Source organism: Anolis sagrei, chromosome 3, assembly GCF_037176765.1.
Source record: "Anolis sagrei isolate rAnoSag1 chromosome 3, rAnoSag1.mat, whole genome shotgun sequence".
NCBI lineage: Eukaryota > Metazoa > Chordata > Lepidosauria > Squamata > Dactyloidae > Anolis > Anolis sagrei.
Genome location: NC_090023.1, coordinates 211,391,242 through 211,404,599, shown reverse-complemented (window position 1 = coordinate 211,404,599; position 13,358 = coordinate 211,391,242). Strand labels below are relative to the sequence as shown.

Here is a 13,358-nt window from a genome sequence, read left to right as displayed (position 1 = left end):
CCAGATCTGCCAAAATAGGATTTTTAACTTCTCTGAAATGAGGCCAATGTATCAAATATACCAGTGAAACTAATACAAGGCAGGAAAGTTGAGCCAATTTTAATTTGGAAGGGAATTTCACTTATTAAAAAACATAGTACACGAAATACCAAGAAACAGTGCTTTCCAAATGAAATGAGCAAGCCACTAGGTAATAAAACTCAGTCAAATGTAAATATTACCCCTGGATCTTCCTTGTCTCCTTTCTATTCAAATGAAGAGAAAAGGAAATTATCTTCCACAAAGCAACTCTTCAAAATGACCAGCTTCCAAGAGGAAAATTCAGATGTACTAATAAGTCTTCTAGGGCTTCTAGGTATATAGACAAACTAAGCTATGAGAGGATTTTGCTGTCTATCCATGTCCTTTGTTGAGAGGTATTTCTGAAGATATGAGTGAGTAAAATGCAGGGATCCATTACAACACCTCACTGTATTCAGTAAGAACTAATCCCAAGGAAATGTGCCCAGGATTTCTAAACATTTTGTTGAGAATAGTTCCTACTGAATGAAACAAGACTTCCCTTCCGATTAGACATGCTTGCTCAGTATTACTCTGCTAAACTTACATTTCAATTTTTACGTGGCATTTTAAAAGCTATTTTATATTTGCAGCAGATTTTACTGGCAGCTTTGGATGGTGCTGGAATATGCAGTGTTTTCCGAAGGTTCCGATAACAAGGAGGTAAGGTTAGTATAACTTCCATTACAAGTTAATAAGGATATTTCACCATGAGTAATAGCATGTAAATAATGAATGACATATTCCTGTTCTCATAAAATAATAAGAATTGGAGCAAGGATCAACAAGAGAAATAGAAAGGCAATGAATTTAAATGGAATAGAAAAAAGTATTACATCAAGCAGTTAGACTGCATTGTACCAGAAGTAGACTATTATCAATGACTAGCACTGTCTAAGGATTTCATATACAATAGATAATGACAAGATTCAACTCAATATTTACTAAGACAATAGATAGACAATATTTCATATTAAACTAGGAACAGGATGTCCTAGATTCAAAATCTAGCCTGGCTTTCTAAATATATAAAATTAAATATTGTCATTTAGAAAATGGAGACTTTGTTCTTATCAAAATCTTATTTGAAAACAAGTTGCTGATAGATAATCCAGGTCTAATGAATATATTATGTTTTTGTGGGGCCTGCCAAAATAATGCTACGGGAGATCCTTGGGTTTATTGCAAAGACGTTGAGACTTTCTACCTCATTAGACAGGATTATTTGTCTGTCATATGCTGCTTGCTCTCCACTTTTGACACAGAGCCTATTACACAATGCACAAAGACTTCCTGCCAGACACCATGCCCATAGGAGAGAGAAAGTGGTGAACACAGTGTCAGCAGCAACATAGGAGGCTTCCCATTTTGCCTTTGGAGCAGTGGAGGGAAGCTGTGCAGTGACGCTCCCCCTGTGGGATGGGGGTCAAAGTAAGTCTGGTGATGTGGGGCATGGAGGAACGGGTTCTCCATGCCTCATGATGGGATCCCATGGATTCGCCATGATGCATGTATGATACAATATGGCAGTCCTTGGGTTGCATCTACATCTCCTGAAACAATCTGGAGCTGATCAGGACACAACATGGTAGCACCATAGGTTTCAGACAGCTGTCCAGATTAATAATGCATTGGGACCACTGCAGCCGATTTACCAGACAAAAGAGCTCCCTGACTGGACATTTCTGGTGAGATTATATCTGATAGGCTACAACAGAACACCTCGCCATGTGATCAGCAGAAGAAATATCACCAGCTAGGTTCTGTGGGGAAGCTGCTTTTAGCTAGTGACATAGTAGTAGGTCTGATGAACATAGGGACACCGCATTGGGCCAGATCCAGCCCAGTCAAGCTCCAAACAATTCCAAAATGTATTCAGAATTTATCCAGATGTGTGAAAAAAGAAAAGAAACTGCAATTTAGATTTCCCAAGAGGAGCCACTATAAGGAATAGTAATAGTTTACAACTTGGATCCAAACTCTGAGTCAGATTCAGATCAACATGAAGTGTCTCAGGGCATCATCTGAAACACCAGACATCAAACTAGGCCCCAAATAAGACCAGGGGCCAATGCACAGACCAATCCCATGCTGATGCATTTTTTTCTTTATCTCAGATAGTAAAAATATTAGTGTCATTGAAAGGACAGTTTGTATCTTTTGCCCCCATTGTTTGCCCTTGCTACTCACTTGTCTCCAAGTGTTTCCTGCATCAGATGAAACAAACATGCTGATATCTTGGTCTGACAACTCTGTTCCAATGTTACCTGTAAGCACAACACTATTAAATGAACTCAAAGACATAGCCATGTTAATCTGCAATATCAACATGCAAAAGGCTCTTGTAGCATCTTTGAAACTAATTGAGATAACATAGTTGGCAGCATAAGCTTTCGTAGACAAAGGATGTCAACATACCAAAATAAAGTGGACTCGTTGCTTAGCTATTGCAGGTATTCCATAAGACAGTTGAATCTGCAGCTCAAGTGCTGCATCCAGTCTTTAATGCTGATCAAGAGTGCCAGGAATGTATTCTTGAACATCCAGGAAAATGCAGAAAGATCCTGGAGTTTTGGAGGTGTGGACAACTACCAGGCGAAATCCAGATCAATCCAATGTCTATGCCTCTCACTGCTGCTCCATTATCAATATGCAGGATGACAGTGATATCACATGTCATACCAAGATATCTTGCTATGTGCCAGAAATGTGACATCTCCAGCATGCCTCTGCCAAGGAGCTGTTTCTTGGTGAGGGTGCAGCACAATGTGGATGATCAAAGAGATCAGGGGATGCTCACAGGCTACATCAGAGCAGCTCTGGAGCTCTTCAACCCATCTTATTTGGGTCCGTGTAGGCACAACTTAAGTTTAAAGTTGCATCTGAGCAAGTACACTTAGCCTACAAAAGCCTATGTTACCAGTTTCATTCTCTAAGTTATTCTCTAAGGTGCTACAAGATTCCTTGGCACACATATTGATTCAAAAATCAGGAATGCTTCCCACATTCATTTGCCTTTAAAATTTAAGTATTTTAATGTCTTGTGGTTGGCTGCTTTAGTCTTTTATGTGAGTAATAATAATTATTTATACATTAGTTCAAAATATCAGACCTTCACACCTATCATGTGCTGCCATGGAAAATAAACATTGATGTAATCATCAGCAAGGAGATAAAAGGTGACAGACTGGAGCTTGGTTCAAGCCTTTCATGCAGGAAATGTGAATCAAGAGTACCCTAGATGGCAACTCAGGGTGCAGCTACACTGTAAAATTAATGAATTAACACCAATTTAACTGACATGGCACAGTGCTATGGAATCCCTGGAAGCTGCAGTTTTGCAAGGTCTTTAGCCTTCTCTGCCATAGAATGCTGGTGCCCTACTAAACCACATAGCTTCAGCTATGGGAGTTGAAATGGAGTCAAATTCCATTATTTCTACAGTGTAGATGCACCTTCATACCCACCAAATCACATCATTTGGAGTGTTCATTTTCTAAAATGTGATGTATAATTATAATCATATGTATATAGAGAATTGAAACATTTCTTACCAGAGGCCACAATGATCCCAGGAGCTGTATCCCGACTGGCAATGTTGCCTGAAGTGTATGGGTTCTCTGAAACCTTCAGGTGTAGATGTAGGGAACAATAGGGCTTGAAAGCAAAAGAACAAATGTTACACATTCCTGAGTTCATAGGTCTACTAGTATCTAGCAAATAAGATAGTTATGAATACAATAACACAATTTACAGAAATTAATTTAGATTCCATGACAATCAATGGGAAAGATTTTCACCTTTATGCATTCCTTTAGAATACAAATTGAAACCTATTATTGAGGGAAAGGTGGAGAAAAAACAACCAAACAAAAACAAGGCTGAAATGATGTGGCTTGACCTGGTAGTTCTTGAAGATTAACAAAGAATTCAATAAATCATGAACCATTCCTTTGTTAGCCCAACTGAATTCAATTGAATTTGAATCACAACGAATACACTACAGACATAAGTATCTGTATAATATGGTAGTGTGATGTGTTTACAAGTGAAGTGCCCTGTTTTTAGCTTGTATTGTTTCTAATTGATGTAATCAATATGATTATATTTTATGCTATTTTAACTATGTGCCTTTAAACAGAATTGTTATCTTTTTAACTTTTGTAAAATAGGTTTTTAGTGAAACTTTTATCTTAAAATTTCATAAGCTTTGGGTCCCAAGAGAAAGGTAGGGCGTAAATTGAATAAATGAATGAATAAATAAATAGCCTTAAGCCATCATCTGTCAATGTATATATGCAGCAATGAGAGAGGGGAAGCATCAATTCTGTCAAAGAGATTTTTGGCAAAAAACCATATTTTGGAAATGTCCCTTTTGTCTATAAACATTAACTTTATAAAACAAAATAAAATAGAGCCTTCTTAAGAGCCCTCCAAATGTTGCTGAATTATCAGCTCCCTGAGTAAAACCACATAATGCAGTATGAACTGCACTGAACTGCATTATATAATTCTACACAGACCATATAATACAATTTGCCCCAGCACCCCCCATTACTGGCTATGATAGCAAGGGCTTCTCAGGAATAAAGCCCAACAATATTTGGAAGGCTTCAGAATTTCTACCCCAGCTTCAGAAAGTTCCAGTTGGGTGCAGGGCATACGCCGAAAGTCACACAATGTCGTGTGATGTCCGGCATCTGTCTCCATCCCCCAGAAAGGGTGAAAGTGGTGTATATTTCACCCCATTGGATGAGGACGTTGTACAGCTCAACACTGTACAAGTACCAAGAACAGATTACAACATTTTGCTTCTGGAGAAGGTGAGCAAGATGGCACATTTATTCCATGTATAGATGTTGGTCAGACTGGATCCTCTATTCCACCAAAAGGCAGGATGTGGGTGTGCAAAGCAGGGCATGACACACCTAGTTCATCTTACAGTATTTCACTGCTTCTGTACCACTCAACCTAGTGCCTGTTTGCAACCCGCTTAAGGAAACAAAAGAGCTGGATGGCATCTACATCATAGAATGAATGCAGTTTGACACTTCAACCATCATGGCTCAATGCTATGGAATCATAGGAATAGTAGCTTGTAGGCCTGGGTAACAACGGAAAAAATTGTTTCTAAAATCGATTTGTATTTGGGGTTTTTTTTTGTTTCGATATTTAAAATAATTACAAAACTTTCCCTTAAAAAAGTTCGGTATTTACGAATTTTTGTAAATGTGAAAAAAATTACAAAACATTAACGAATCGATTTCCGAAACAATAACGAATCGATTCGTTAATGGCGGATGCGACCGCGAAATACGCTATAAAACCTCCAAAAACTTCTGAAGCTTCCCTCTCCCTCTGTTGTTGACTGTTGATGTGATATTATAATTTTTTTTCACTAATTAAACAAAAAAATTGCCCCAGACATGCGGAAATAATAACGAAACGACCTCAGAACAATAACGAAACGAATACAATAACGAAATACGAAGCATTTACAAAACGTGTTTAAAAATTCGTTTTTTTAAAAAAATTCTCCAGAATGGTTCGTTATCGTTTTGTAATTGAAAAAAATAACGAATTATTAACGAATTACGAATTAACGAAACGAAACCGCCCAGCCCTAGTAGCTTGGTGAAGTGCAAGCATTATTTGGCAGAGTGCTAGTGTCTCCTGTCACACAGCAACTCCCATGATTCTATAGCACTGAGCCATAGCAATTAAAGAAGTGTTACACTGTAGTGTAGATGCCCCCTAATCTGTGTGCATAGAAATTTTGTGTTGACAAGATGCCTTCCAGTATACTTAGCCCAAGCTAGTTGCTTGTCTCCTTTCTCATATTCTCTTTTTCAACTGCTCTTCCCAGTGTATTTCAGACAAAGAAACAATTACAGTCCACCTGACCTGGCCAAGAAAAAATAAATACTGCTAGGATAGAAATGGCTGGTGGAAGATTGGGCTGCCCTCTGAATAGACAGCCTAATGTGAGGTGCCTAATGATACACACCGACCTTGGTTATCAAAGGATGCTTACTGTTAAAAGTTCTCAGAGATAATTCCTCAAGCTTTGAACTTGTCATGTCACTTTAAGTTGCTTTCCCACTACCAGTGATCCTAAGGAGAACTTATCATAGAGCTTTCTTGGCAATGTTGGTTTTTTTTTGGGGGGGGGGGGGGATGTCCTTGTCTTTCTCTGAAGCTAAAAGAATGTAACTTGGCCTTGGTCATCCAATTGGTTTTCAAGACTGAGAGGCCTTTCAGACAGGTCCTATATCCCAGGATCTGATCCCAAGTTTTCTGTTTTTCCCAGATTATCTGGCAGTGTGGACTCATATAATCCAGTTTAAAACAGAAAACCTGGGATCAGATCCTGGTCCTGTCTGGAAGGGCCCTGAGTGGGGATTCAAACTCATGTCTTAGAGTCATACTCAAATGCTCAGACCACTACACCAAGCTGTTATCTTCTGAACATAGGACTATTGTCCTAAAATAATACATTATAGAGAGAAGATATAAATAGCCAATTACAGTTTTTAACATTTATTTGAGTGAATGGTGGCAATATGTGAGAAGGAGAAGTACCAAATGAAATAACGCAACAAGGACATCTTCTCTTCACTTACACATCCTGGGTTTGTAACAGTCTTTTAAAGCTAGCATAATCCCTCAAAGATCAACCAAATCTCAGCTATTCCACATGGAAAAGGCCTGTGAAGGTTACATCTCTTCCTGCTATTTATTCAGCTAATGAATACTTGCAAAACTGCTGGAAAGCAGATTATTGTTAAATGCCAACGAGCTTTGTTTCAGATGATCCGTTCACCTGCTGTCCAATCCAAGGAGAGCCCCTGGGAATAATACCGTTCCTCCTGCTCTCCAACATTTCAACATGTTGTGGAAGACATCAGCCCTGAAAATCATGATGGCATGTGCTCCCAGAAGGTGAATGTGATAGCAGTGCTGGGAGGTATAGTCTTGCTGATGTGACAAAAGGCAAAGAAGGACAGAACTGAATGAATGGACACATCATGAAGCAAGTTTAATATACCTAACACCATTATAGTAACTGACAGCCTTGGAAGGATTACACTTTGTAGCAAGCCAACACATTGGAGCTGAGGTAGGAAAAGGAATTTGCGTTCATTTATATCATCTGTTCTGAATGCCAAACATGATCTCTAAAAAACAAAGCCATACAAAGTATCCTATGGCATGTTTAAACCTTTAGGAAATTGATATTATTTTTCCCCACTTTGTAATCTGCCATATATATATATATATATATATATAAGGCCTGGGTAACAACGGAAAAATGTGTTTCTAAAATCGATTCGTTTTTTGGGGGTTTTTGCGTTTCGATATTTAAAAGAATTTCGAAATTTTTCTTTTAAAAAGTTCGATATTTACGAAATTTTGTAAATGTTAAAAAAATTACGAAACATTAATGAAACAAATACGAAACAATAATGAATCGATTCGTTAATGGCGGACGCAACCGCGCAATACGCTAAAAAACCTCCAAATGGGACAGGGGGAACTTCTGAAGCTTCCCTCTCCCTCTGTGTTGACTGTTGGTGTGATATTATAATTTTTTTTCACTAATTAAACAAAAAACAACTATAAAACTTGCCCCAGACATGCGGAAATAATAACGAAACGACCTCAAACCGATAACGAAACGAATACATAACGAATCTAAAGCATTTACGAAACGAATTTAAAAATTCGTTTCGTTTTTAAGTTGCTCCAGAATGGTTCGTTATCGCTTCGTTATAAAAAAAATAATGAATTTTTAACGAATTACGAATTAACGAAACAAAACCGCCCAGCCCTAATATATATATATATATATATATATATATATATATATATATATATATATGATAAAGGTTTCCCCCTGACATTAAGTTCAGTCGTGTCTGACTGGGGGTTGGTGCTCATCTCCATTTCCAAACCAAAGAGCCAACATTGTCCATAGACACCTCGATGGTCATGTGGCTGGCATGACTGCATATATATATATATATATATATATATATATATATATATATATATATATATATTCTTATTTTTAAATGTTAATATATTCAGTTTTTATGTCCAAACATTTATTTTATATTTTAGTCTCCAGCACTCAATAAATCAAAATACAGAACTATGCAGATAATAATCTTGAACTGGTACAGTACAACCTAGTGAGCTGATCTGTTACATCAGTCTTCCATTTCTCTTTCAAGGCTACAGGAAGTATCTTACAAATTCTAAGAACTTTAATCTACATATGTGTTTTAAATTTCCCATAAATTCTGAAAAGTCCATACATGTGCATATGTTGGAGGAAGAAGCAGGAAGCAGGAAAACAGACCATATTCTCATTATTTTCACATATTGTTCCCCTTGCTATGTAGAAAAGAGGGTACAAGAGATTAAATGTCTGAGACTATTACCTACCCACACTCTAGTAAAGTTTTTAAAATTATTCTCTGTGTAGTGAACAAAAGAATCAAAACATAGGCTGGATCTACACAGCCATATAATGCAGTTTCAGAATGCAGATTAACTGAATTGAGCAGGATTGTATGAGTCTATGTTGCCAGAATGTGAATTCTGTAACTGGATTACATGGCAGTGCAGATCCAGCCTAAGACTATGTTTTCATGGCCAAACTAATGTGGATTTACCACTAAAATGCTTCAATGACTCCACAAAATGCACGGGTTGAATTCACAGCATACCTGCTGCCAGGGCTGTAGTTAAGTGGGGTTAAAATAAACCTGGTGTACTTAGAATTTTAACTGGTTAACGAAATCTCCATGCTAAGTCTATGAGAAGCAAAAATGAAACAAGTTCCTCCAGCACTGCAAGCACTATCTCAAGCTATTTTTGACAATTTATTCATACTGTCATCACTTGTAGCAATAGCTGATATAGTGGAAGCAACCAAGTTGGCCCACCCATAACTGGCAGGCAAAGCCTAAGACATGGGGGAGAGGTGGATATGAAGGCCCTCATGAAGGACACCAGACTTGGTGGGGGTGGTTGACAGGGGCAGAGCTGCAGGCTATTTAAGGCTGCTCTGCCCCTCTGCTGTGTTCTTTGCTTCACCTTGAGGTGGGAGGTTTCTAATGGGGAATTAGACTTCCCCCCCCTTGCTCCCCCCTCCTCTTTTCCAGAAAGTAGGGTTCCCATTGCTATGCCTATATATAGGTTGTTTTCAACTCCTAAATGTTTGAAAACATACATAAGAAGCAAATGGGGCATGAAAGAGTGACTGGACTTGCACTCTTGAGTGTCCACCAAAGTTTATCAATGGAGCCTGATTTCTGTCAAAGTGTATTGACACGGTTTTCAAGTGTTTCCAACAGACGTTGTGCTATTCTTTTGTAACTATAAATTACCAATTAACAGTCATTTTCAGTTATTTTAAGACTTGAAACTTTGTAACTAACATAGAAAATTGATTTAATTAAGTCTATATAAAAACACAGAATGAACTGTTTAAATTATTTTGTGTTATGGAATGACCATGATTTGCTTTAAAAAAGTTTCAACACCCTCCCCTCACCCCCACCCTCTGGCCCTGACTGCTGCACCCGGTTGTTACTCCAACACAGTGGAACAATCTGCTGTGCACACAGCTAATGGACCCACCATTGTGTTGCCTCCAACAAGCAGCTCTTTCCCAGAGGCTTATTTGCGATGTTCCTTTCTGGTGCTGTCATGTTGTGCCGTGAGTGAGAGAAATATCAGTGGGAGAGAGGTGTTGCTATGCTGAAACATCAGGTTTCATCTTATTCATGAAGGAAGAATGTCATAGTACTGTCTCTGTTCCTGTCTACATTCATTATCAAAAGCATTTTGAGCACTCTGCTATTTATATCCTTTCTTCAGTCTCCTGCACAAAAGCAACCATAGGGTGTTTGCTTGGATCAACAGTAGTTGCAATCAGTTCAGAGCAAAAGTATCTGTGTGAGTTTGGAGAACATTGTCTTATATTGACATCCTAAGGAAGAGCTGTATTCGTGTCCATTTGAAAATAGGTTTGTCAAGGAAAGTGTAGGAAAGGCCAGTATTATTTATTCATTTATTTAATGCATTTGTATCTTTGCCTTCTATGTAGTATGAGATACAAGGCAACTTACCACATATTACAATAGAGGTAAAACCTATTTCATACAAAAGTGAAAAAGTTCAGTTAAGAATTATATGTTTTAAAAGCCCTAAATTTAAAAAAGTTTTAAACAAATTTAAACATAGTAATTCCTAAAAACACAACACATTCCAATAACATTCTTTCTGCCATGGCAGGTAAAAAGCCAAGATAAAGGTAAAGATTTCCCCTTGACATGAAGTCTAGTTGAGTCCAACTCTGTTGGGTGGTGCTCATCTCCATTTCTATGCTGAAGAGCTGGCATTGTCCAAAAGCACATCCTAAGTCATGTGACTGGCATAACTACATAGAGTGCCATTACCTTCCAGTACCTATTGATCTACTCACATTTGCAGAAGCTGGGGATAACAATGGGAACTTGCCACATCCTGTGGATTTGAATTGCCGACCTTCTGGTCAGCAACTTCTGCAGCTTAGCAGTTTAACCCGCTGCACAACCGTGGCACCATAAAGAAAACCCAGAGGTCTGCCAAATAAAAACCAGAACTTGGGAGAAGCCATCAAGAATTCTCTCTTTGTGTTTCTCTCACTTGCACCTGTGCTTAGGGCAGGATGGAGATACAGCCCTTCCTTGAATATCTTAAAAGTCAAAGTATGCAATAAAAGTTGTACAAGCCAGACACAATATTGGTGTGTACACAAATGAGTGAGTTAGTATGTATGGAGAAAAAAAATAGATATGTAATTTTCAAATAAACTTTCATGAACTTCTAATTATTTATTTCCATTTTAAGCACACATCCTACAAATTCACTCTGAGGAAACCTAGTAAATTTGCATAGTTTGAAAATTCAACCTGGTAACATTCTTTTCACCCAATGGCAAAATAACCCCAAAATTTCTACTAGCCCATTTATCTTTCTTTTGCTTCCACAAATAGCTCACTAACCTCACCTAGTGTTCTGATTTATAATGGCACAACATCCAACAAATGTTTCCAAAATGCATCAGAAAAAAGTTAATTAGTATAACAAAACAGATGGAAAAATTCACTCCTGTTACATTTCTGCCTGAGATTCTCTAATGAAATTAAGTGAATAAAATTCTAGTGAAAGATGCATTTAATAGTCATAGTACCAGTGGGGGAAAAAAAAACCCTTGCCACCGTTTCCCATAAAAACAACTTACCAGGAGGCAATGAACTGGGTTTCCTCTCAGATCCGTGTCGGGGGCCTGCAGCAAATGCCAATCTCTCCCTTTATTGTAGGTAATGAAAGTTTTCACTTGGTTGTCAATCTTCTTGTTAGCCAAGAACATTCCCTTTATGCCTGCTACCTAGGAAAAATTGACATGACTGAAAAACAGATACATTTGACACTGATTGTGTATGTATTCCTACCTGTCAAACCTAACTTTGGGACATGGTTCAGTGTATATTTACAACAGGCTCTATAGTGAAATATGCATCAAAGTCTCTTATTTCCCTTGAGCTGGTACAGATTAATATGAAACACCACCGTGGATCCAAAGTTCAGAGCTTGTCGGAGAGAAAGTCATGAGGGGAAATCTTAATGCAGTATAATTTCTAGGGAATTGCCTATAAAAACAGTCCTTATTCATAAGAAAGTTATAATTTATATATTTAGAATATTTTAAAATCAGCCCTTACTTACAAATAAAAGGATATTTTGAGGAAGAAAGCAAATAAAAACAAAAACAATCCATTTTGAAAATGCGAAAATAAATTAGAAAAAAAATATGGAAGATCAGTATTATATATGAACACTGCAGCAAGAATCATTTATGCCTAGAGACAGAAAGAACCAGACATCCTCATGTAAAAAAATGGCCGAAGAAGATAAGTGAATAAGATATTTTGACAATGTTGATCAAAGAGAAATCCTTGAACAAATTTAAGAAGACTGGGATCCGTTTATTACTTTTTTATAGTTAAGATAGGAGCAATCTTTGATTGGGTTGCTGTGAGTTTTCCAGGTTGTATGGCAATGTTCCAGAAGCATTATATCCTGATGTTTTGCCCACATGTATGACAGGTATCCTCAGTGGTTGTGAGGTCTTTTGGAAACTAGGCAAGTGAGGTTTATAAATCTGGGGCATGTCCAGGGTGGGAGAAAGAACTCTTGTCTGCTTGAGGCAAGTGTGAATGTTGACCACCTTGAATAGCATTTAATGGCTTTGTAGCTTCAAAGCTTGGCTGCTTCCTGCCTGGGGTACTCCTTTGTTGGGAGGTGTTAGTTGACCCTGATTGTTTCATGTCAGTAATTCCCGTTTTTTGAGAGTTCTTATTTATTTACTGTCCTGATACTGGTAGCCAGATTTTGTTTATTTTCATGGTTTCCTCCTTTCTGTTGAAATTGTCCACATGCTTGTGGATTTAAATGGCTGCTCTGTGTAGTTTTGGATTATTGGGATTTTAAAATTTAGAATTGTGATATTAAAAGTAGAAGGGCAGAAATATAGTGAAATTTAAAGGGACTAACAAATAGGTAGTTAAAATCAATAGGCAATGAATGTGAGTCTCGTAGAGTAGTTTTAGTAGTCATTTCAGTAGATACCTGTTTAGATTGTGTTTAGGGACATATATTGTAGATAAAAGTCTGTTAAGTGTTATAGCTTAGTTTTATATATAAGGAAAACTTGTTTTGGTTTTATATGGTGGTGGATTTTTACTTTGCTCTTTTTGGTACTATTTTTTTTGTCTTTCTATGATTTTTAAGTCTGTAATCATCTTTTTCTGTATGTTTGGATAAAAATAGTTTTTTAATAAAAGGAAAATATGACAACAAAATAAGGAATCAATAATAATGAAAGGAAGCATTAACTATTAAAACCTTATTTACAACAGTTATCTAAAGAAGTTTAAAAACAACAGTGCTTCCACATGAACTGAGTTTCATAATGAGGGTGGTTCTCCCCAAAAGACCCTCTTCAAGAAGGCCCTCCTCATATCACCCTCAGTGCTCCTGTAACTAAAATCCAAATAATTGAAAGAAAAGCATAAACAAGTTCAAGGCCTTAAGAAGAGACACAAAGATTATGAGTTTTAAAGGGGACAATGGGTTTAGCTCCAAATAAAACTGAACTGGATGCAAGAAGCAACATGAAAAACAGCTTTGCTTTGTCAAACAAGTTTGGCTTTCTCATCTGGTAAAAATCAATAACACAA

The 13,358-nt window shown here is 37.4% G+C and overlaps 1 protein-coding gene across 5 annotated transcripts in view; it reads right to left on the bottom strand.

Moving 5' to 3' along the window:
- The window catches only part of SORCS1 (sortilin related VPS10 domain containing receptor 1), a 512,256-nt gene that overhangs the window by 76,014 nt on the left and 422,884 nt on the right, over positions 1-13,358 (bottom strand). For all 5 annotated transcript variants that reach the window (XR_009631038.2, XM_067465847.1, XM_060768373.2 and 2 more), the window contains exons 10-12: positions 11,360-11,506; positions 3,615-3,717; positions 2,251-2,327 (exon numbers count right to left, since the gene is read on the bottom strand). Coding sequence is in view for 4 of the 5 variants with exons in the window: in XM_067465847.1 (XP_067321948.1) it covers positions 2,251-2,327; positions 3,615-3,717; positions 11,360-11,506 (327 nt within the window). In the remaining variant the exon portion in view is untranslated. The remainder of the gene's footprint in view (positions 1-2,250; positions 2,328-3,614; positions 3,718-11,359; positions 11,507-13,358) is intronic.